The 21,795-nt window shown below is 61.7% G+C and overlaps 4 protein-coding genes across 15 annotated transcripts in view; 2 read left to right on the plus strand and 2 right to left on the minus strand.

The window, feature by feature from the left end:
* RASGRP2 (RAS guanyl releasing protein 2) overlaps positions 1–21,795 on the plus strand; it is a 361,639-nt gene that overhangs the window by 279,332 nt on the left and 60,512 nt on the right. The gene's annotated exons all lie outside the window — the stretch shown is intronic.
* On the minus strand, positions 7–10,957 carry RPS6KA4 (ribosomal protein S6 kinase A4). Of its 3 annotated transcripts, none has more exons than XM_081797878.1 (17): positions 10,802–10,957; positions 10,623–10,694; positions 9,712–9,930; positions 9,504–9,619; positions 8,849–8,956; positions 8,541–8,621; positions 8,351–8,454; positions 8,105–8,255; positions 5,445–5,609; positions 3,191–3,322; positions 2,909–3,042; positions 2,720–2,813; positions 2,055–2,228; positions 1,780–1,974; positions 1,260–1,419; positions 895–1,058; positions 7–630 (listed from the first exon to the last, which is right to left on the minus strand). In XM_081797878.1, exons 1-17 carry the CDS (start codon positions 10,854–10,856, stop codon positions 436–438), a joined length of 2,319 nt encoding a protein of 772 aa, XP_081654004.1. In that variant the 5' UTR covers positions 10,857–10,957; the 3' UTR covers positions 7–435. The 3 variants fall into 3 exon arrangements, with proteins under 3 accessions (XP_081654004.1, XP_081654005.1, XP_081654006.1); XM_081797879.1 differs by having other exon boundaries at positions 10,669–10,694; positions 10,802–10,929; XM_081797880.1 differs by lacking the exons at positions 9,504–9,619; positions 10,623–10,694; positions 10,802–10,957 and having other exon boundaries at positions 9,712–9,864.
* Positions 2,056–21,795, plus strand: part of BAD (BCL2 associated agonist of cell death) — a 79,812-nt gene continuing 60,072 nt past the window's right edge. Inside the window, exon 1 of the mRNA XM_081797906.1 lies at positions 2,056–2,066. The gene's annotated coding sequence lies outside the window, so the exon portion shown is untranslated. The remainder of the gene's footprint in view (positions 2,067–21,795) is intronic.
* Positions 12,867–21,795, minus strand: part of CCDC88B (coiled-coil and HOOK domain protein 88B) — a 15,766-nt gene continuing 6,837 nt past the window's right edge. For 2 of the 3 annotated variants that reach the window (XM_081797873.1, XM_006745325.3), the window contains exons 15-27: positions 19,774–19,901; positions 19,578–19,695; positions 18,696–18,791; positions 18,466–18,606; positions 17,662–17,918; positions 17,191–17,334; positions 16,804–16,990; positions 16,531–16,676; positions 16,170–16,268; positions 15,833–15,999; positions 14,775–14,981; positions 14,554–14,622; positions 12,867–13,189 (exon numbers count right to left, since the gene is read on the minus strand). In XM_081797873.1, the coding sequence (XP_081653999.1) occupies positions 13,134–13,189; positions 14,554–14,622; positions 14,775–14,981; positions 15,833–15,999; positions 16,170–16,268; positions 16,531–16,676; positions 16,804–16,990; positions 17,191–17,334; positions 17,662–17,918; positions 18,466–18,606; positions 18,696–18,791; positions 19,578–19,695; positions 19,774–19,901 (1,815 nt within the window). In that variant the 3' untranslated portion in view covers positions 12,867–13,133. Of the gene's footprint in view, positions 13,190–14,553; positions 14,623–14,774; positions 14,982–15,832; positions 16,000–16,169; positions 16,269–16,530; positions 16,677–16,803; positions 16,991–17,190; positions 17,335–17,661; positions 17,919–18,465; positions 18,607–18,695; positions 18,792–19,577; positions 19,696–19,773; positions 19,902–21,795 lie in introns of those variants that run through there. The other variant, XR_014138503.1, reaches the window with a different exon arrangement.

The raw sequence follows: 21,795 nt of genomic DNA on the forward strand, positions 1-21,795 counted from the left end.
CCCCCCCCAGCACAGGTCTTTGGTGGACGTAATTGCACAGACAGTCCATAAAGTGACAGCTAGAGGGGCGCTCCCTCCCAAGAGCAGGGCCTCAGGGGAGGGCAGGGGAGAGGTCCCAGTTTCTCCCCGTGGCAACTCAGTGCGGAGAATGGAGAAACGGGGGAGGAGCCCTTCGGGTGGAGCAGCCCCCTGGGGGAGAAGTGCCTTCTGCCAGATGAGGCACGGTCTTGGCAGAGGCCCCTCCCTCCCTGCATCTCTAACTCTATCTGGTAAGACATAAAAAATTCTCTGCTTATAAAAATACTTCTGCTCTGTCTGGGAGTGGGGTGGGGGGGAAGGGGAGGGAAGGGCAATCCCTGGGGATGGGGCGGGGCCGATACGGAGGCTCCCAGGTCACAGCCCCTATGGGGGAAGGAGGGGTCGCTGTGGCAGGGGCTAGGAGGGCGGCATGGGGCCGTTGGCTCGTCTGGGGGCTCCCTTGGCGGCGGGGGCCCTGCCCGGGGCGGCGGGCGCGGGGGAGACGCGGCGGGAGGTGGCGGCGCTCCGCAGCTTCTGTTTCCGCCGCTTGGCCAGCGGCGCGTTCTCCACGCTCTTCAGGAAGAAGCCCTCGCGCTTGCCCCGGTTGAAGGCCTGCACGAGAGTAGGAGGTGAGGGCCCCACCACCACCCGCCGGGCCTCGACTTCCAGATCCTAGCTTTAACCCCATCCCGGATCCTCCCTCCCATCCCACTAGGTCAAGGCCAACAGGTCGTTGGCCTCCAGACTCCCCAAAGGTCAGGGTGGCCACCGACCAGAGGCCAGGACTCAGTCACCTCACCTTTATGGGCTCGGAGGGCGTCGCCTCCTGGAGGCCCCGCCTCTCCAGCCCCGCCTCCCATGGGCCCCGCCCCTCACCATGAAAGTGGCGTTGAGCCCGGAGCGCACAGCTGGCCCCGAGGACTCCAGCACGTCGGGTGTCCGGAGTGGGGGCGAGGAGCGGGCGCTGCCGTCCTGCAGCCATGAGCTGCCCCGCAGCCCCTCGAGCTTCAGCCGCTTGGCGGGGTCCACCGTCAGGAGCCCTGGAGCCAGGGCAGGGAAGGGTTGAGGAGGGGCCGAGCGTGGAGGCTGCGCCCGAGAGAGATCCCAACAGCCCCACTCTCCTCCCTGACCAGTCCCCCAGACCAAACACCTAACCCACTGACGACCCCTGCCCCACCTTGACCCCATGGCCGCCCCCCTCGGTGACACCTCCCACCCCCTCCCACCCCCCCACTCCGCACCTCGGACCAGCTCCTTGGCTTCCTCAGACACGCCCTGCCAGGCCTCCCCGTCAAGAGAGAAGCGCCCCTCGCGGATCTTGCACATGATCTCTGCCGCCTGGCTCTGCCCACCCTGGCCTGAGGCCCCCTGGAAGGGGACCTGCCCCGACAGCATCATGTACTGGGGAGGCGGGGGGGAAAGTGAGAACGGTCCAGACTGCAGGGCCAAGACAGGCCAGGAGGCTGACTTAGCCCACCCACAGAACCATTCACCCTCTCCACGAGGGTAACTCCTGAGGCCCATGCATCATGATGTTGACCTCCAAACCCTAATACTCGGGGGCTCTGACCCCAGCACCTAAGCAACCCTGCCTCTGTATTAGGACGACCCCTAAACCCAGCCTCAGAGCAAACCCTGCCACCCCCACCAAGATGACCCCTGTCCTCTGCCTCGGGGGTTGTCCCTGCTGGCCCGCATCAGGAAACCCTCTGGCCCCAGGCTGGAGGCACTCCGAACCGTCCCGGGGACCGCGTCTCATACCAGAATGACACCGAGGCTCCAGAGGTCGCAGGACTCGTCGTAGCCCTGCTGCGCCAACAGCTCGGGAGCTGCATACTGCAGCGTGAAGCAGGGCGTCTGCATGGGCCCCGCGGGGCTCTGCGGGCGCAGCCGCGCGAACCCAAAGTCGATGATCTTCACGGGGGCTCCGGGCGTGTCATCGGCGTACAGAATGTTCTGTGAGGACGGCGGGGCGGCCGTCAGAGACTAGCCCTCCGCGCCTCAGCCCTCCCCGGCTGCCCAAGCCCCACGCCCACCTCGGGCTTGAGGTCCCGATGCACCACGCCCGCCTCCTCGTGCATGAAGCTCACTGCCGACACGAGGCTGCGCAGGATCTGGCTCGCTTCGGACTCGCTGAAGTGCCGCTTCTTGCGGATGTGCTCCAGCAGCTCCCCGCCCCGCAGCAGCTCCAGAACCAGGTACGTGTGCAGCTGCGGGGCGGAGCGGCAGGCCTAGGTCACCACCTGGGTCAAGGTCCGACCTACCTACCGACCCCGGTCCAATCCACACCGGGCCCCACCCACTGACCAGGCCCCGCCCCTAGCCTCAGTCCCCGCCTCTATTCGAGCCCGGAACTCAAGACCACCCGAAAACCACCCTTAGGCCCCACGTCCTTCTGGGCCTCCGCCCCTTTGCCACCTTAAATCCTAGCCCCCTCCACGTCTTCCTCAAATTCTGTTCCCTTGGCCATCCTCCAGCTCCGCCTTCCGATCCTCCTGCCCTACTCCACTCAAATCCCACCTCTCTGGCCTGCCACATCCCTCAGCGCCCCCACCCACCCAGTCCTCAGGCCCCTCCTCCTGCCTGCCTCCCCGCCCACCACACCCCCATCCCCCACCCCCAACCCCCCTCACCGGCCCGCAGCCCTCCAAGAGCAGCCTCCTGAGTCCCTGCGTTGTGCCCCAGCCCAAGAAAGGGTCACCTGGTCGTGATGCACGTCATGCAACTTCACCACGTTTGGGTGCGACTGGCAAAGCCGTAGGGCGGCCACTTCTCGCTGCGTGTTCTCCTCCAGCCTGCGGGCAAGGCAGGCGCGGTCAGTTGGGCCGACCTCCGGCCCCGCCTCCCGGAGCCGTCTTCGCCCGGCCCCGCCCAGCCCGGGCCCGCCCACCTGCGGCTGAGGATCTTGACCGCGAACTCCTGGCCACTCTGGCGCTGGCGACAGCGGCGACACACGGAGAAGCTGCCCTGGCCGAGCGCGGGCTCCCGCAGGTCCAGCTCGTACTGCTGGAAGAAGGGCGAGTCCTGGCGGCGAAGGGGGTGCGTCAGAGATCCTACCAGGAAGCCCCTCCAAACCTCACCGCGGTCACACCATGGGCGCCTGCTGAAGCCAGGTCTGGAATCCGCGAGCCCAGACACCCCAGAATCAACTCCCCACCCGGGCCCCACCCACCTGCATCATGGCGCTCCTGGCCACCGCTGCCCGGCCAGGCCGGTCTCCAGCGCCAGATGCTTCCAGCACATCCGTCATCATCACCGCGTTGTTATGGTCAAACAGGATGGAGGGCGCCACGAAGGAGTATCCCTGCGGGGTGGAGGGGGGTGGAGGGGGCTACAGGTGCATATGGAGTCCCTGCAGGTGCATATGGAGTGAGTCCCTGGAAGGCCCAGGCCCAGTGAGGGGCAGGGCTCAGAGGAAGACCCTGGACCAGAGTGGGTGGGGGAGGACGTTGCTTTGGTATGCTGGTGCACACAGGTGGGTGGACATTTCATTCCACCTTGTTCTATGATCACTTGGGTTCATGTCCCCCCACCAGTCTGCGACTCCACCGTTCTCACCACAGTAAACCCCCCACCCTGAGTGCCAAGGGCATCATTTAGCACAGTGCAGTGACCCAGAAAACGATGGACCCAAGGCATGAAAGGGCCGTGGCCTGGCATCACACACACTTAGCTTATGAGAATTCAAATCCACCCACTGAATACAAAAAGTCTTTATGCCTTCATCTCAAACCAAACATTGGCCTCCTCTGCAAGGGGGGGCTACTGAGGAAATACAAAGAGGCAATTCAAGGGATTCTTAAGGGTAAGTTTAACGACGAATTGTTTTCTCCTAAAAACACAGCCCCACTGTGCACAAGAACGCAGACTCCACACTTGTCTGTTAGGTTCATCGATCTGTCCCCGGGGCCCAGATCCGTGCCGGGCACATTGTAGTCACTCAATACATATTCTTGAATCATTAAATGAATGAATGAGGGGCGCCTGGGTAGCTCAGTCAGTTGGGAGTCCAATTTTTGGTTTCAGCTCAGGTCATGATCTCGGGGTGGTGGGATCCAAGCCCTACATCAGGCTCCAGGCTCAGTGGGGAGTCTGCTGGAGATTCTCTCTCCCTCTCCCTCTCCCGCCCACCCCCAGCCCAGGCTTGTGCACTCTCTCTCTCTAAAATAAGTCTTTTTAAAAAAATAATAAAATAGTTAAATAAAAATTAAAATAAAAAAAATAAATGAATGAATGAAAGTAACCACTGATTCACAAGAAAGAACTTTCTCAGAACTGTGAGATAATGGGGGCGCCTGGGTGGTGCAGTCAGTAAAGCATCGGACTCTTGGTTTCAGCTCAGGTCATGATCTCGGGGTGGTAGGATCGAGCCCTGCATCAGGCTCCACGGTCAGCATGGAGTCTGCTTTAGACTCCCTCCCTCTGCCTCTGCCCTCCCCCCACCCACTCTCTCGCTCTCTAAAATAAATTAATAAATCGGTGGAGGGCTGTTCCAACACAGCCATCACTTGGGAGAGCCTCACAGGGGGGCTGACCCATCTACACTTGCTATTGGTCTGTTCTTATTTCATATTTATGGACCATGTCCTACAGGCCCCCACACTGGGCAATTAAACGTAGTCCCTGCCTTCTGGGAGCTTCCAGACTAGGGGAGGCAGTCCCAGTAAGGCAGTTAGGATACAACCTGACACGGTGCCACCTCCAGAGGACCAATGCACAAGGAGAGGGCAACCCAGGACCAGAGCGGCGGGGAGGAATTCACACAGGAGCAGCATCACACAAGGAGGTTCACTTGAAAGGTGAGTGGGAGTGCCAGGTGGGCAGCTATGGGGAAGGTCCTCCAGGTGGAGGGAATTGCATGTGCAAAGGCACAGATGTGTGCTCTGGAACCTCTGAGCTGTTCGTAGGTGGTAGAGTACCAAGTGGGACAACAGTGAGCACTGAGGCTAGGGCACTGAGCAAGGACCGCATCACGCAGGGCCCTGAATGCCGAGCAGTTTGACCTTGCCCAACAGGCCTAAGCTTCTAAAACTGAGTGGAGGGGGCCTGTGCTTCCACACAGGTGATATGATTTGCCAAGGGACACGCAAAGCCACAGTGTAAACATGGTATCTCTTTCTAGTTATCCACTTAAGCAACTGGATAGTTAAAACAGTATCTTTACATTACAGTAAAGATATATGGAGTAGAAGGGAAGTTATCAGGAAGTTTAAAGATAAACCATGTAATTCAAAGACGAGCCCTGCCGTGGCAGTCTGTGTGACTGACAACTCCAGGTACCCCACCAGTGGACGGGGTCTGGGGGGGATGCTGAGTCCTGATCAGAACACAGGGCCTATGCAGGGCCATGAGTCAGCCCCGGTCCAGGGTGGCAGCAGCATCATCCTGTCTCCATGGCACCTGCAGTTCAGTGAGCTCTCACTCACCTGGAAGATGCGAGGGTCCCCAGGCGGGGGGCTGCCAGGGGGTGAGTAGACAGGCTCCAGCCGAGTAAATTCTTCTGCAAAGTTGCCCACATCCAGCTCTGAGCGGATCTGGGGTCGGAATGGGGCTGGAATTTTCCTGGCAGCCAGAGCAGCCCAATCCAGACCCTGGAGAAACGGAATGAGAGATTGGGGGTGAAGGGCAGGAAGTGAAAACCCCTGTCCCCTCAGGTCACCCTGACTGGGCAGCTCCTCCTCAGTGAGGCAAGGGTCTCTCTGGCATTTGGCTGGAAAGCTGTTCTCTCTGCCTCCCTGGCTTCTGTTTTTCTCCCTTTGATAAGAGAATCCCTATTTCCCTTAGAGAATCATCTCTCCACCACACTCAGTCAATTCTGGGACTTTTGTTAGCATTGGCATGCAAAACAAATCTCTTTCTCCAACTGGACTTAAATCTGGAAGGACATGGGCCTGGAACTGCTGGGGACCCCCTCGGGGTCTAATGATGAAGTCCCCATGGAGAACACCCAAGAGAAAAAGAAAGAAATTCTTAAAAACATAAATCCAACACCTGGATGCAGCCTTGCCTGAGGTCAGACCACTCTTCCTCGGACTTTTCACATACGGGAACTAAAACATGCCTTTTTAAGTTTAAGTTAGGATGGCAGAGCCTGTTTGTTGCCTGCCCAACTTCCATATTCCCAGTCTTCCTTCGTACCATAGCCCCAGTGTTATCACAGGAAGCAATCAATGTACACAATTAAAAGCCAGTATTTAACAAACTTCCTTGCACTTAGGGGTGACCCATAACCTGTAAGTAAAAATTGTGAGAGGGGCGCCTGGGTGGCTCAGTTGGTTGGGCGACTGCCTTCGGCTCAGGTCATGATCCTGGAGTCCCGGGATCGAGTCCCGCATCAGGCTCCCTGCTCGGCAGGGAGTTTGCTTCTCCCTCTGACCCTCCTCCCTCTCATGCTCTCTGTATCTCATTCTCTCTGTCTCAAATAAATAAATAAAATCTTAAAAAAAAAAAAAAAAAAATTGTGAGAATCCAGAGAAAGAACCTCAAGAGGAGGGTGAACAGTTGGCATGTGTCCATTTTGCCCTTCCCCTCCTTTCTCCTCCTGATTTCTGCCTAGATGACAGCCTAAATGGCAAGTGCTCCAGCAGCCATTTTGGACCACGAGGCAACCCTGGGGCTGGAGGCCACATGCTAAGAATGGAGGAGAGTTAAAAAAAAAACGAAGAAAGGAGCTTGTATTCATGAAAACACCACAGCAGCCCTGGCCCGCCAACCTTTTATATGAGAACAGAAATAAAAAAAAAATAACCCTCTATCTTGTTTAGACCACTGTTCACTCCGCTCTCTCTTCTTAGCAGCCAATCTCTCTATTCCAGGGACATCACCATTTTGAGTAGGACTTTTTGTCACTTGCAGCCAAGATGCCTGACTTGGTCTCAAAGGCCCCGGGTCTGGTACCAGGACCTCAGCATTGCTATCACCAAAGGGGCTGTCTTGAGAGCAGGGGGATTGCAGGGAACACCCCTTCTGAGCATCAGCCCTCGAAGACCTTAGGGACTCTCCAGTATGACTGCCGGTCAACCGACTCCCAGAACCCAGGGCCTGGCATGCACGCAGGGTGGGTTTGAGGAATCCGCTTAAGGAAAGGGACACTGCCCAGCCCCTTCCCCCACCAAGGGACAACTTCACCACAAAGACTTAGATTCCTGTCTCAGAAAGCATCTCCAAGGGACCGTGGTAGGAAGATTGGAGATAGCACTCATAGCAAGAGTAACTGAGTGCCTGGCCCACAACAAGTGCCCATAAATGGGCACTTCCGTGACGATGTCAGACAAGTGGCTAATCTGATGCCCACAAGTAAACAGAACACAGCAGTGAAGTGCACAGGCTTCAAATCATCCAGACCTGGGCTTGGATCTGAGCCCCATCACGTCCTGGCTGTGTGACCTTGGGCAAATGACTTAACCTCTCTGAACTTCAGTTTCCCCATCAGAATGCTTCTGCAGGTTACATGAAATGATGCGAGCAAAGAGCCAACACACAGCAGGCGTTCACTGGTACGGGGTCCCGCGAGGCAACGACACTGGCCACGCACAGCGCCCGAGCCAGCGAGCTCTCACAAGGAAACAGAATTCACCCTGCACCGCACTCTAATCTGTGCGTGCTCTTAACAACTGAACAAAACCCAAGCGACCGACCAACTGCCCATCTGAATGACAGGCACACAGAGAATGCTGGAACAAAGAACAAAATGCCTGGGTGGGTGCGGAGAGCCCTAAGTGTGACTTTTAGTACTGATGTGAGCCAACAGGAGACCTGCAATCGATCCCCAGCTCTACACCATTTCCTGTGCCATCCGGAGCAGGTCGCCTCCCTTCTCTGAACCTGTCCAGTGAAAGGACCAACGAAGGCATTCTCAAGTCCCTGCCAGCCCTGACAGTCAGTGAACCTACAATTCTTTCCCCCAGGAACACTCCTTCCAAGTTGCACCAGAGATGGAGAAGACAAACCCGCTTTATCTGGCGGTTTTTCTAAGTCAGGTGAAATCAGCTGGTCTCAGATCATCCCTCCAGGGTCCCCCAACCCAGAGCAGCGGCCCGGTCTGGGTAGCGTGCGGAGAGCTGTGGCGGGGAGTCAGGAACCTCACCTGGAAGAAGGGGTGGTTCCTGACTTCCTGCGCCCCCTGGGGCCCCGCGCCCAGCCGCTTCTTGGGGTCCTTGCAAAGCAGCCGCCGCAGCAGGTCCTGTGCCACAGGCCCGATCCGGGGGGGGAAGGGAGGGGAGCACTTCAGGATCCGTCTGGGAGGATTGGGGGGGCGTCAGGGGCAGCGAGCCCCCTCCCCAACCCTGCCCAGGCCCCTCCCTGCCCCCCCTTCTTGTCCAGCCCCGCTCACCGGGACACCTCTGCCTGCGTGTTCCTCTCGCCCTCCAGTGTGAAGGGCGAGGCCCCAGTCAGCAGTTCGAAGAGCAGGATGCCCAGGCTCCACCAGTCCACCGCCTGCCGGGGCAGAGCCAGGGTGAGGGCCTGTGGCCACCCCTACCTCACCCCACCGCCACTCCCCACCCACTCCCCCGCGAACCCACCTTGCCATGCCCCGACTTGCTGCGGATAATTTCGGGGGCCATGTACTCGATAGTGCCACAGAAGGAGAAGGTTCGTTCTTTCTGGGAGGGCAAGAGGACCCATTTGGACACCCAGCAGTCCCCAAGGCTCAGAGTAGGACTCGCTGGACTTGTGAGGGTTGGAACAGGGGGGCAGCGCCTCCTGAAGGCAGGGCCTGGACCTGTTTACCTCTGCGCGGCCAAAACACAGAGCCAGGCACGGAGCAGGAGACAGGAAGGCGGAGGCTTGCATGGGGGTGCAGGAGGCAGGGAGAGTGCCCCTCGCTCACCTCCTCCGTCAGGAACTCCTTGCTAAGCCCGAAGTCTGTGAGGACGATGTGGCCCTCGGAGTCAAGCAGCACATTCTCCAGCTTCAGATCTCGGTAGATGATACCCAGCTGGTGGGAGCGAGAGCAGTGCTGAGCCTTCCTCCCCGACATCCCCACCTCCTACGGCTCGTGCCCAGGCACCAAGACCCAGCTCAGGATAAGGGGAGCCCCCTAGAGAAGGGGTCTCCGGTGCAGCAGTGGGCCCAGGCACCGGGCCATCAGATGGCAAAAGCCATTTCCGATGTAAAAGCAAGGAAGGAGGACACCATGGGAACAGGCCCCAAGGCCCCAGAGGGAAGGAGAGCCTGTGTGAAGAGTCCCATTGCAAGAAGGCCTTGGGAGCCAAGGCATGAGGTCTCCATTTGAGGAAGTTCTGCGAGCGTGGCCCCGGGAGGCAGTCCCGAGTTCCCTGTCGGAGGAAAGCCCCTCTGAGGGGGTGCCACAGGGGGGCTGGGGGGGGGGAGACCCCTCCCCAGGCAGCGCTAAGGCCTTCCTTCCAGATGCGTCCAGGCCCGGCCCCCACCAAGACCACCCAGGAGAGAGCGCTTCAAGGCTGCCATGTTTGGAGGCCCCTCAGTGCCCGTGGCAAGAGCCCGGAGGCCGGGTCCTCACCCACCTTGTGCAGGTGCTCCAGGGCCAGCACGATCTCGCCCCCATACACGCGCACCTCGGCCTCTTTGAAGTGCTGGCGCTGGTAGAGGTGGGTGAACATCTCGCCTCCACTCACATAGTCTGGGGGGTGGAATGGGGGTTGGGACGCAAAGCCGACCGAGCGGCCCCACCTGCCTCCGTGGCCCCCAAGGTCGGTAGGTGCCCGCCCTTACCCAGGATGAGGTGCAGCTTGGCGTCCGTCTGGAAGGCGTAGTGCAGCGTAACCAGGAAGGGTGCCTGGCGCACCAGCTCCAGCACGGAGCGCTCGGTGCGTGTGTGTTCCTGCGTCTTGGCGCGCTGCACCAGGGCTGCCTTACGCAGCACCTTCATAGCATACAGCTTCCCTGCATCGTGCCCGACTGCTTTCCGCACCAGGAACACCTTCCCGTAGGCTGTGGGAGCAGTGAGCGAGCGGAGGGGTAGACCGTGAGCGGAAGGGTGGTGCGGACTGGTGGGGGCGGGGGCGGGGGCGATGCCAACCCAGAGGGTGTGCACACTGGGGGAAGGAGCTGGAGTGAGAGGCAAGGGTGCAAAAGGCTGACACAGCCTTCTCAGGAAAAGGTGTACACAGCCCCGGAGGGCCCACAAAAGCGGGGAGGAGATGTGCAAACCAGGCTGGAAGACGTGCAACTCCTGGAGGCTTGCCATGCAGGGTGGGGGCAGAACATGGGCAGAGCTGGGGCAGATCAGACAGATGCAGGGGGATGCAAAGTGGACGGGGGAGGGATGTGCAAACCCAGGCCGGGGAACTTGCAAAGCTGGGAGTGAGCAAAGCAGGAGACCAGGCTCGCATATGGAGGTGTGCAAATCCCTCGGGAGGGCTGCAAGCCCTGGAGGGTGTTGGCAAATCCCGGAGGACCTTGCAGGGAGGAGCAACAGAATGTGGAGCGGTGCTAGGAGTAGGCATGTCCCTGGGAGTGGGCATGCAAACCCTGGCAGGGCAGGGCGGGGCAGGCAAGGCGGGCCGTGCTGGGAAAGGGTGGGGGGCATCGCCGGAGGCCTGGCCCAGGCCCAGGAGGGTGCGCCGCCCAGAGGCCCAGCGCACCAGGCTCGGGACACCTGCCCCGGGGGTGGGGGTCCTCACCTCCCGTGCCCAGCACCTTGAGCAGCTCGAAGTTCTCGACGCTCACCTTCTCCTCGTGCCCGGTCAGGTTGGCTGTGGGCACAGGAGGCGAATGAGCCCGGCCAGTGCATGCCCCCCTCCCGGCCCAGCCCCGGCGGCCCTCACGCGGCCCCGCGCCCCCTGGCCGCCCCCCGCCCCACCTTCGGTGATCCGCAGCTCCACGGCGCAGCCCTCGTCCTCGTCCTCGTCCCCCATGGCGCGCGGGTCGCCGGGGGCCCGCGCGGCTCTGCTCCCGGGCGGCGCCGGTTACATGGCGGCTCCGGCCGGGGCGGGCGCTTCCTGGTGCCGCCTCCGGGGGCCGAGGCGGGCGCCGGCGCCGCCTCCCGCTCCCCGCCCCGCGCGGCCTGAGTCAGGCGGCTGGAACGTGACAGCGCCGGGCGGCGGGTGGGCGCGTGGGGGCGGCCCGGCTCCCTCGGGCGCGCGCGGCCGGCGGCAGGGCTGTGCGCTCCGGGACCCCGTGCGACCCTCCCGGGGAGCCGCATCTGGGGTCCGGGGAGAACCTGGAGCTTCTACTGGGTGGCCACTCCCGAGCCAGGTGTCTGCCCGGGTGCCCGCTGAAGCCAGCGGGGAGGAGACACGGGAGCCCGCGCCCCGAGGGGGCTGGGGGGGGCACCGAGGCGCTTTGGAGCCGCCCCCTCCAGGGTGCCAGGCCGAAGGGCAGCCATGCATCTCTGTCCAGTTCTTAGCCGCCAGCCAAAGGGAGGGATTTCATAGAGATCTCAATTCACTCACTCAGTTTTGATCACTCCTTGACCAGGACGAAGAGGGGGAGGGGATGTGCAGGTTTCCTTGACAGCCTGAAGCCTCAGGGCTACCCTTCCTTTTCCAGGTGCTGCCCTGGAGGCCTCTGCCCAGCACCTCTCACTCAAGTGTGGACTTGCCTGTGCAGGGGAGGGCCTGGGGGCTCAGGGGCCCTGACCACCCTGTCTCTGGGCAGCGCCTGCCCAGGGAGCACCTGCAGGGGGCGCTGAGAGGGTACTGGAGCCAAGCCCAACTCTGTGACAGGAGGGGTGGCTGATTGCCTGACCAATCTCTTCAGAGTGGGCCTGTGGAAGCCCGGCAGCCCCCAGCCACCCTTCGCAGCCCAACCAGTGCCAGGCACCTCTCATGTGCTTCTGTCCCGTCGTCCCCAAGCCCAGCACAGAGCCCAAAGTAACCTCACAGGGGGCCTCCTCTCACGGTCCGGCCCAGGGCCCCTGGCTGGCCTGTCCTCCAGAGCCTCCCTGACGACTGACAGGAGCCACCCACAGAGCAGGGTGGCCATCAGAGCCCCCAGGCTGAGGCCTATGGGGAGGGGCTTTCAGCTCCTCAGCCCTGCTGGAGGCCGGGGGTCCATTCCCACCTCACCACACTCTGAAGCTTGGGCTGAGAGGAGAGCAGAGCCGTCAGTTATCCCCAAGGGGGGCTGTGGAAACCCCATGAGTCAGGCTGCTGCCGGTCACCCTGGGGAGGCTGGCCTGGCCACCCCCAGATTCAGGCTGCCTCACCTCAGCCCTGGCAGCCCCACCCTACCCTGGGCGGCCCTGGGTGCCTTGACTCACGTCCTGCCACCTAGCCTAATTGCCCCTTTCCTGGGCGTCGTTCTGGAAGCGCTGGTCAGAGACCAGTGTCCTTCCCACCTCTTTATCCCTCCATGAAAGCCCGTGACACTAGGTGACATCCCACTGGGCTGAGAACCCACTGGGGAGGAGCTCAACCCTAGAGGGGTGGAGAAAGAGGATGAGGAGGCAAGAAGAAGTAAAAGGAGGGAAGAGGGAGGGGGCGGAGCATCTGGGGCTCCACTGGAGCCCAGACCCCACCTTCTAAGCAAAGGCGGAGCCCAGACTTGGGCTACCCAGAACCCCACCTCCCCACCCCACTGGGACATCCAAGTGAGCCCGACTAGCCCGTCCCTCGAAGAAAGCCCTTTGCCGCCCTGGGCAGGGTGAGGAAGCCAATGGGCACGGACCCCAGCCCACACAGACCTCGGTTGTGTACATGGTGGGTGCCTTGGGACTCCTGGATACCACCACTAGACACAGAGCACAAATTCAGGTGGTCGTACCTCAGCTTTATTCTCAGGTCCCTCACAAACCAGATACAGCTCAGAGATGGGCCCAGGTCACCCTCCCCAGTGAATGGTCCTTGGCTCCCCGCCCAGACCAGGCAGCGAGCTCTCTTGCCCACTTCTGCCCGTCTCCTTCAGCTGGGGGGTCACCCGGAGCCGGCCTCCGCAGCGAGGGCCGCAAGGCAAAGCCGGTGCCCTGGCGAGGAGCTGCTCCTGGGGACCAGCTGTCCCCTCTGTCCACAGGCTTATCCCAGCTCCATCTCAGGGCCCCAGGGTAGGCCTTGGAGGAGCTGGGGGCCCAGGCCTCCTTGTCCAAGGACTGGCTCCAGGTGGCCTGGATCCCCGAATTCTTGGGCTGTCGGAGACCCCCACCGGTACTCTGGTGCTGAAAGGACTGCACTCCCAAGCCCCCCGTCCACATGGTGTCACTGGCTGAGGGAAGGGGCAAGAGGGCGTTTCTCCGGCTCCTGCACCTCGAGGCCTGAGGAGGAAGGCTCAGCTCAGGCCACTCCCTCGGGAGCTCCCAGCATTCGAGGAGGCCCCCAGGGCCCCCCACCTTCTGCCCCCCCCCCCACTGTCCCTTGCAGCTCCCCTCAGCTCCCCCCTCCTCACTCAAGCTGCACTGGCCACCTTGCCCGTCCTTGAACTTGCCAGGCCTTTGCTTCGGCTGTTCCCTCTGCCTGGAATGCTTGTCCCCAGGGATGTTGACAGGAAACTCTCACCTCCAAGTCTTTGCTCCCACTTCACCTCCTCTCTGAGGACTACCCTGAGCACTGTAGTCAAACTCGCAACCTGTCCCACCCAGCGCTCCTGATCTCCCCCCTGTGCTCTCTCTTTCCAGAGCGTCGCCACCTCCTAACATTCTGGGGCTGAGCCGCCCAGTGCAGAACTGAGCACCTAAGATGCGGCCCATCTGAACTTCCATGTGCTGGAGTGTAAAACAGCCGCTGGACTCAAGGACGTAGCAGGAAAAAATAATATAAACTATCTCATTAATAAAAATTAAATTAATTAACTAAATAAATAAATATCTCATTAATGATTTTCCACACTGACTACAGGTTGAAATGGTAACAGTTCTGGTATAATGGGATAAATAAAATGTTATTAAAACTAATTTTACCTGAATAAATAAGACCTTAAAAAATAAAGGGGGGAGGGGCACCTGGGTGGCTCAGTCAGTAAAGCGTCTGCCTTCGGCTCAGGTCATGATCCCTGGGGTCCTGGGATCGAGTCCCGCATCGGACTCCCTGCTCAGTGGGGAGCCTGCTTCTCCCTCTCCCCCTGCTCCTGCTCTCTCTTGCTATCTCTGTCTTTCTCTCTCTCCAATAAATAAATAAAATCTTTTTTAAAAAATTAAATTAATGGGGCGCCTGGGTGGCTCAGTCGTTAAGCGTCTGCCTTCGGCTCAGGTCGTGATCCCAGGGTCCTGGGATCGAGCCCCGCATTGGGCTCCCTGCTCTGCGGGAAGCCTGCTTCTCCCTCTCCCACTCCCCCTGCTTGTGTTCCCTGTCTTGCTGTGTCTCTCTCGGTCAAATAAATAAATAAAATCTTTAATAAATAAATAAATATAAAAAATTAAATTAATTTTACCGGTCTCTCTACTTTTCTGATGAGGCTACTGGAAAGTTTTAAATTACACATGTAGCTCACATCATATTTCTACTGGACAGGGCCGTTGTAGATAATTATTATTTTTATGCACGTTGTTTACCATCTCCCTCCTGTACCAGAATGTTCCCTGCTGTATCCCCAGCACATCCCCTGGCACTCAGTAAAGGCTCATTGTCAAGTAGATGAATGGATGAACCAGGGGCCCCAGGCAGGCCAAATACCCCCACTCACCCTCTCCATTAGCATCTGCTTTGTGTTCGGACAGGGTCTCGATGGAGCCATCCCATCCCACGCCAGGTCCTGGGGGTGCACAAGGCAGCCAATGGGCCATGGGGACCACAGCAGAGGCGGGCAGGGCTTGCGGGGAGACCCAAGGGACAGGAGAAAGCCAAGGGGTTAGTGGGTCCAAGGGAGCTGGGGAGCAAATGGGAGCAGAGACCCTCATCTCTCACCTTTGCCATGGGAGGTGGGCGCGCCCAGGGGGCCCGGCCTGCGCTGTCGGAATCGCTGCCTGGGGGTGTCCCCGGGGCTGAATGACTCAGAGCTTCGCCCCACAGGGAATCGTGAGCTGAGTTTCCGCCGCTGCCCCCCTGCCAGGGTCTCATCCCGCAGGCAGAGGGAGCTCTGGGCCCGGCGCATGGGTGCCGGGGAAGGGGACCCTGCAAGAGGCATAGGCAGGGAGGGTGTGGAGCAATGCAGGAAAGGGCTGGGCAGAGTGGAGGGGCCGGTGGGGTGATACTGCAAAGGAGCAAGGAGAGGAGGCTGCAGAGGCAGGGGTAAGGTCTGGGTGAAGGAGGGTGGTGACAGGAGGCTGGCCTGGGCCGGCTCTGACACTAGCTGACTGTGTGACCTGGGGCAAGGCACGTCCCCTCCCTGGGCCTCGGCTTCCTCATCTGTCCCCCACACCCAGCAGCAGCGCCTGCGCCTCCTACAGGCTCACTGCAGTTCTCTCTCCTCCTCCAGGAAGCCTTCCCTGACATGACCCAGCCTGAGTCCACTGTGCTTCCTGGACTCCCACAGCTCCCTGCACAGTCCTGACCTCTCACTAAAGTCCCCTGCCGCGGGCGCCTGGGTGGCTCAGTCGTTGAGCGTCTGCCTTCGGCTCAGGTCATGATCCCAGGGTCCTGGGATCGAGTCCCGCATCGGGCTCCCTGCTTGGCAGGAAGCCTGCTTCTCCCTCTCCCACTCCCCCTACTTGTGTTCCTGCTCTTGCTATCTCTCTGTTAAATAAATAAATAAAATCTTAAAAAAAAAAAAAAATAAATAAAGTCCCCTGCCGCTCTGAGGTCCTAGACACTGCTGTGGATGGGTAGGACGGGGTGCCGGCTGAAGGGGTTGTGGCAGGGACGCAGGGTGGGGTTGCGGCAGGGAAGGCCGGGGCGGGGGGGGGGGCGGTACACGTGCAAGCCACACCAGATGAAGGGAGAGACGAGAGGCGCTGGCAAGCACCAGGGTGGGGGTAGGAGACATGGGGTAGAGACCATCCTGGTCACCCGGCCCCCAGACCCACCTGTCCCATCTGCCTCCCTGCCCTCGGAGAGCTCCGTCTCTGGGGGGCCCCCCAGGCTCTCGGTGCTGCCAGCCCCATCGGCCCCCAGGCGTGGCCCCCCATGGAGGCCCCCCTCCCGCCGGGGCCGCATCAGCCTCTTCACCTTGTCTGCCAACCAGCTGCCCTTCCTGGGGGCAAGAGGGCACAAGAGGGGGTAAGGCCAGGGAGGAAGGAGGGACAAGAGGGCCACGCTGGGGATGGTAAAGGCCAGGCAAACCCTCATCGGGGCCTGGAGAGGGCAGGGCAGGGGCAGAGGGTGGGAGGATCCCCGGCTCCAGGGGGTGGAGGGGCCCCTCACTTAGTCCGGGGCAGGGGTCCAGGCTCCAGCACTCGGTACTGGTCCATGATCTTCTCCACCAGCTTCTGCTTCTCACGGCGCAACGCATTGAGCTGGTCCCTGCGAGCATGAGGAGGGCGGAGGCGGGCGTGAGGCCGGGCAGGAACGCGGCTCAGGACCCACCGCCACGAGCCTGCCTGCTGTTTGCACACCGCGCTCCGGTGCTGGCAAACTGCTACTGTCCTGAGCCCCGGGCGGTCAGCCCCGGCCCTTTCCCGAGGACCCCCGGGGCATCTGCCCATGAGCAGCCAAAGGGGTCTCCGGGACCCGCTCCCCCTCCCGCTTCCGGCAGCCGAGCTGGGCCCACCCATGGCCTGCTCACAGGTACTCGCGCTGCTCACGGTGCAGGTGGTCCCTGCTCTCCAGGCTGCGCTCCAGGAGCTCCCGGTTCTCCCGGCTCAGCGCCTGCACCTCGGCCAGCAGCTGCCGGTTCTCCTCTTCCTGGGCGCTCCGAAGCTCTGTCAACAGCTGGGGGGGGGGGGCGGCAAGCAGGCGGTAGGGCAGGTGGGGGATTTAATGGGGCTCAGGGTGGCTACCTTCCACCCCCCCCCAACTCTCCAGCCCCCAGCCGGCCACCACCCATCCCTCACCACACCTCGCACTGCGTGGTCAGCCGGCAGGCACTCAGGTCCAGCTGCTGGTTGGACTCACGCAGTCGCTGGCTCTGCACCTCCAGCTGGGCCCGCTCCAGCTCCAGCCGCGCCAGCCGGCCCCGCAGCTCCCCACGTTCACCCTGCAGCTCACCGCGCTCCCGAGACACCTCTGCCAACAGCTTCTGAGCCCTGCAGAGTCCAGAAGAGACGCTCTCCAAGGGCACTCAACCCCCTCCCAGGCCCCCCCAGAGGGGCCAGAAGGCCACGCTGGGCAAGAGAGGCAAAGCGGGACCCCACAGGGACGGTGACTAACTCACCACCAACCCACTTCGCAGACGGGAACACTGAGACCTGGCCCGAGAGGGGCGGGGCTGTGCCAGGGCTGGTACCTGTCATGCTCACTCTGCAGCCTCCGCAGCTCCTCCTCCAGGCCGCGCTGCCGATGCCCGTCCTGCATCAGGCGTTCTCGCTCCGCCAGCAAGGCCATCTCCTGCGCCTCCACGCTGGCCCTCTGGGCCTGCAGCTGCTCGTGCCTGGGATGCACAGGGACTGAGAAGGCTGCAGAGACCTGGGGCCGGGGCAAGTGTGCGGCTGGACTATCTGGACCTAGGGATCTGCCCTCTCCTAAGCACCGGCCCCCAAACAAAGCGAGGGGGCAGAATGCCCGGCGAGGTGCCCACCACTCCCCATGATGAACGAGCCTCAGGGTGAGCTCACCCCGGGGCCCAGCCACACATGAGACCACGGCAGCAGAGGTGGCTGTGTTGAGTGGTGGTCCTTGGGGAGGGGGCCGGGGGCGGTCAGAGCCACGCAGGCCAGGGGTGCTGGGCAGAGAAGCCGGGAGTCTGGGGGAGGCTCACCGGCCCTGCAGCTCCCGGTGGGCCAGCTCCAGCGCCCGCATGTTAGCCTTGAGGTCACGGTGCCGGACCAGCAGTCCCTCTAGCTCAGCCTCCTGCCGCCGCTGCAGCTGGGCCAGGGCCTCGTGATCCCGCAGCAGAGCCTGCTGCTGCCCCCGGGTCTCCTCCTGGGACTGCCGGGCCACCCGCACCTCCTCCTCCAGCACCCCCAGCTTCTTATGCAGCTCCTGGCCCTGCATCTCCAGGACAGACTTCTCAGCCTAGACAGAGGAGGGGGTGCAATCCCAGTTCCGAAAGCGGGTAAGGGACAGGGGGCAAAAGGCAAGGGGCAGGGCAGAGAATACAGAGAGAACTATGGAGGAGGCCGAGTGCTAGAGAGGAGGTGACAGGGAGCAGAAAGCAGAGGCGGGGGTGAGTGGGCAAGGAGAGGGGAGTGGTATCATGGAGATGGGCGCTGGTGCCAGGCTGTGGAGGGGAGGGCAAAAGGCACAAGGCAGGGGTGGGACAGATGAGGCCGGGGTAGGAGCAGGGAAAGAGGAAGGGACTAAGGGCTGGCTGTTGAGAGGGGTGGAGCTGAGCCAGAAAACAGCACAGAGGTGAGGCGAAGGGGGAAGGCTCAAGGGGAAGGAGCAAGTAGAAGTGAGCAGGAGCGGGGTTAGAGGGGTGCAGAATGGGGTGGTTCAGAGGTCAGGGACTAGGGAACAGGTAGGGCAGCCAGCTGGGAGCTAGGGCAGAGAAAAGGGCAGGCAGCAGTGGAAAAGGGGCCTGAGATTGGGCAGGGGGTGGGGCACCCAGGCCACCACCCACCTGCAGGCGGCTGCTGTACTCCTGGGCTCGCTGACTCTGCAGCAGGAGCTCCTGGGCTCGCCCCTGCAGGCTCCCCAGCTGCCCCTCCAGGTGCTGCAGCTGTCCCTGCAGAGCCACCTTCTCGGCCACCAGTGTTGCATTCTGCGCGTTGCATTTGGAAGGGAGGGGGGTTAGCAGGGGCCAGGTCACTGGGGCAACCCCCTCCCCGTGCCTGCCACGGTCACACTCACACTGCGCTCCACCTCGATGAGCCGCCCACTCTGGGCCCCCGGGGTCTTCAGCTCAGCGTGCCCCTCGGACCCCAGCCCCTCGGGGCCCTGGCGCAGCTGCAAGGAGAGGCCCCGGGAGGTCACATGGGGGCGTGGAGGAGGCCGGAGGACAGTGCAGGGACCTAGCCCAGGGGACTCTCACCCCTTGGGCAGCACCGCTGCCCCATCCCTCCATCACAGGGGTCCCCCACCCCCCGCGCTCCGGGCTCCCACAGGTCCATCTGTCACTCTCTGTCTGCCCTGCTCCACGTCGCTCAGTTCTACGGCAGGGCCTGGCCTCTGCCTGGGCCACTTCTCTCTTCACCCTGCTCTTCCTCCCGGCCCCAGTTTCAACACCACTTTCCCCCGACCAAGCCTACGTGTACGTGTTAGGGGCTCTGCTGGGTGCCTGCTGTCCCCTGACACCCCGTGTTATGGTGGCCTGTGTCCTTGCCTGGTCTTGGGCCCCACCACAACCTGGAGCTGAGCCCTGAGCTGGGAGCCTCAGAAACAATGGCCAGCCAAGAACAAGGGCAGTAACTGAGCTCACTCGGGAGTGGTGAGGCCCCAGAGAGACAGCTGGCACCTCAGAGCAGAGCCGCTGGGGTCTGTCCATTGGAGGAATGAGGGCAACAAGGCCCCCCAGAAGACTACAAGGCCTGGGCAGAGTCCGCCTGACCCCCAGCATGGGGCGATCTCCAATAGGCCCCCAGATGGGGCACAAGGCAAGCAAGTGGCCCAAAATCAAGGGGCAAGACCAGCGCGGCGCTGGAGGGACTGAGCACACGCACCCCCAGCTGTCCGCAGGCAGGATGGAGGGCAGGGTGGGACGAGGCTCCCAGCACCCAGGGCCGCAGGCCTCACCTGGACCAGCTCCTCTTCCAGCTGCAGAGCCCTGGTCTTGAGCTCCCTCAGGGCCTCCTCCTTGCTGGTGGCCGCCGCCTGCAGCTCTGCTTCCAGCCGCTGCTCTAGGCCCTGGTACCTGCCAGGAGAAGCCGTGGCATCAACCCCTCCCCAAGCCCTAGCTGCCCCCTCTCTGCCCCTGGGGTGACACCCTCACCTCTGGTGCTGAAACTCTTGTTCTCGCAGAAATTCCTGGCGCTCCAGAGCCGCCTGTTCCAGCTCACTCTGCAGGTGCTCCAGCCGCGCCCCCAGCTCCCGGCCCCGCACCACGGCCTTCTCTAGCTCCTGAGGGCAGGCACAGCGGGCTCAGGGCCCGGAGGGAAGACCACCAGACTCACCCGGGGAGGGGGGAGCGGGGGGGCCACATTCCAAGGCCTGAGCGTCTGGAGGCCTAGCTTTCTGTCCTTCCTCTGTCACCCTGGGCAAATATCTTTTTTGTTTTGTTTCGTTTTTGTTTTTAAGTGGGCTCTCACGACCCTGACATCAAGAGTCACGTGCTCTACTGATGGAGTGAGCCAGGTGCCCCACCCTGGGCCAAGATCTTTACCCCTTTGGGCTTCCACTCCCCGACAGGGAGCAAAGCCTGGCCGCCTTGCGGAGTGACTACGGAAGACTGGGATCGTAAGGCTGGCAGCGGGTGAGGGAGGCCCCTGGTCCAGGACTCAGAGACACTCGCCGGGCAAGTGTCTTTACCTCTCTGAGCCCACGGTTCCTCGTGCGCCCAGTGGCAGCTAGACGTGTCCTACGTGCTGAGGCCATGCGGGCCACGTGAGGGAAAGAGGGGCTTGGAGGAGGCAGATCTGAAGAGTGCTCTGGGCCACGGGGGGAGGGCGACAGAGGACAGGAACTTGGTGAATGTCGGGCCCAACCACAGTGGGGGCTGGCGGGTGGGGAGAGACGCTGCGGGGGCCAGGCCGGGCCAGGCATCCTGTGGCAGTTGGGCCGCACCATTGCGGAAGGGGGCAGAGTGGGCCGCAGAGGGAGATAGGCCAAACCATTCTGAGGTGCGGGGGCCCTGGCAGGATGAAACCACAAGGAAGGGCCGACTCGGACCAGCTGCCTACCAAAGCCTTACTCTGGACACCGAGTCTACAGCCTCTGCTCTGATCTTCCCGGTTTCGCAAGCCCACTGAGCCGCCCCCGGGGCCACTGCCTCTCACTGAAAACCTACAAGTCCCCCTGCTCCCTGTTGGCCCACCTCCACGAGAGCCCAAGGGCTAAGGGGTAGAAAGAACAGTGGAACCGATGAAGAGACTTGAACCTCGGGCCAGACCGTGGAACTGGCCCCCTCCAGGCCCTGGCCACGGCCCTCAGCGCCCCGCCCCCTGCACTTGCAGCCCACAGGGACACCACCTGCCCTCGGTTCCCCAACCCCTCCCCCCGCCCCGCCGGGGCTAGCCAACTCCTCCTGCACCACACCCAGTCATCACCAGGAACTGCCTGCCCAGGAAATCTCACAAAATTCCCCTTTGTCCTCAGGCTCTTCCACGGGCTCAGTCCTCGGAGCACACCCTCCCCTCCCCTGCACCTCCCCCTCCCCTCACCTGCCCGGCCCACCTGCGGGCATGGCCGCCCCACAGCTGCCCCCAGCTCTCTACAGCGTCTTACGGTCTTATGGGATCCTGTAAGGCAGGTCATTTGTATTCCAGTTTCCCAGGAGACAGACAGGTTAAGGAGCTCACCCCTAACCGCACAGCCAGTAGGCAGGGGATCTGGGCTAGAAGCCAGGTGTGCCTGGCAGCATCTCTCAGTCACATCCTACATAGTGAACCCCAGAGACTCCCTCTCGGCCTCACCTTCCCGCCCACACCCCCATTATCCCACTCCCCAGGCCTGCCCTGCCCTATGCCTAACCCGGGTCAACCCAACACTGTGTTCCCCCGCTCCTCTCCACCCGCCCCAGGGGTCTCTCAGCAAATTACTCCTCCTCTCTGAATCTCAGTGACCTTGTCTGGACAATAGGGATGAGACTGGAAACTGCTCAGCTGGAAGATTCGATTCCTCGTCTGCAGCACACTGTCGCCCAGCAGCACGGGGCCCCCTGGCCTGAACATCCTTCCCATTGCCTCCTAGTCTCCTCGGCTTCCCCCGAGGGGCCTTGCAACATGAGTACCTGACAACTCTGCTCCCTGCAATGCTCCACTAGGTTTAAAGGTTACTGCCCTCCATGCAGGATCTC

The sequence above is a fragment of the Leptonychotes weddellii genome, chromosome 11 (genome assembly GCF_054177405.1).
Source record: "Leptonychotes weddellii isolate Sample4059 chromosome 11, ASM5417740v2, whole genome shotgun sequence".
Classification (NCBI taxonomy): domain Eukaryota; kingdom Metazoa; phylum Chordata; class Mammalia; order Carnivora; family Phocidae; genus Leptonychotes; species Leptonychotes weddellii.

Excerpts from the sequence above, each read along its gene's own strand:
- RPS6KA4 (XM_081797878.1), bottom strand. The coding sequence starts at position 10,856 with ATGGGGGACGAGGACGAGGACGAGGGCTGCGCCGTGGAGCTGCGGATC. Across the intron at positions 8,957-9,503 it reads CCCTGGAGCACCTGCACAAG|CTGGGTATCATCTACCGAGA; the intron begins GTGGGTGAGGAC and ends CGCTCCCACCAG. Across the intron at positions 2,229-2,719 it reads ATGACGTGCATCACGACCAG|CTGCACACGTACCTGGTTCT; the intron begins GTGACCCTTTCT and ends TCCGCCCCGCAG.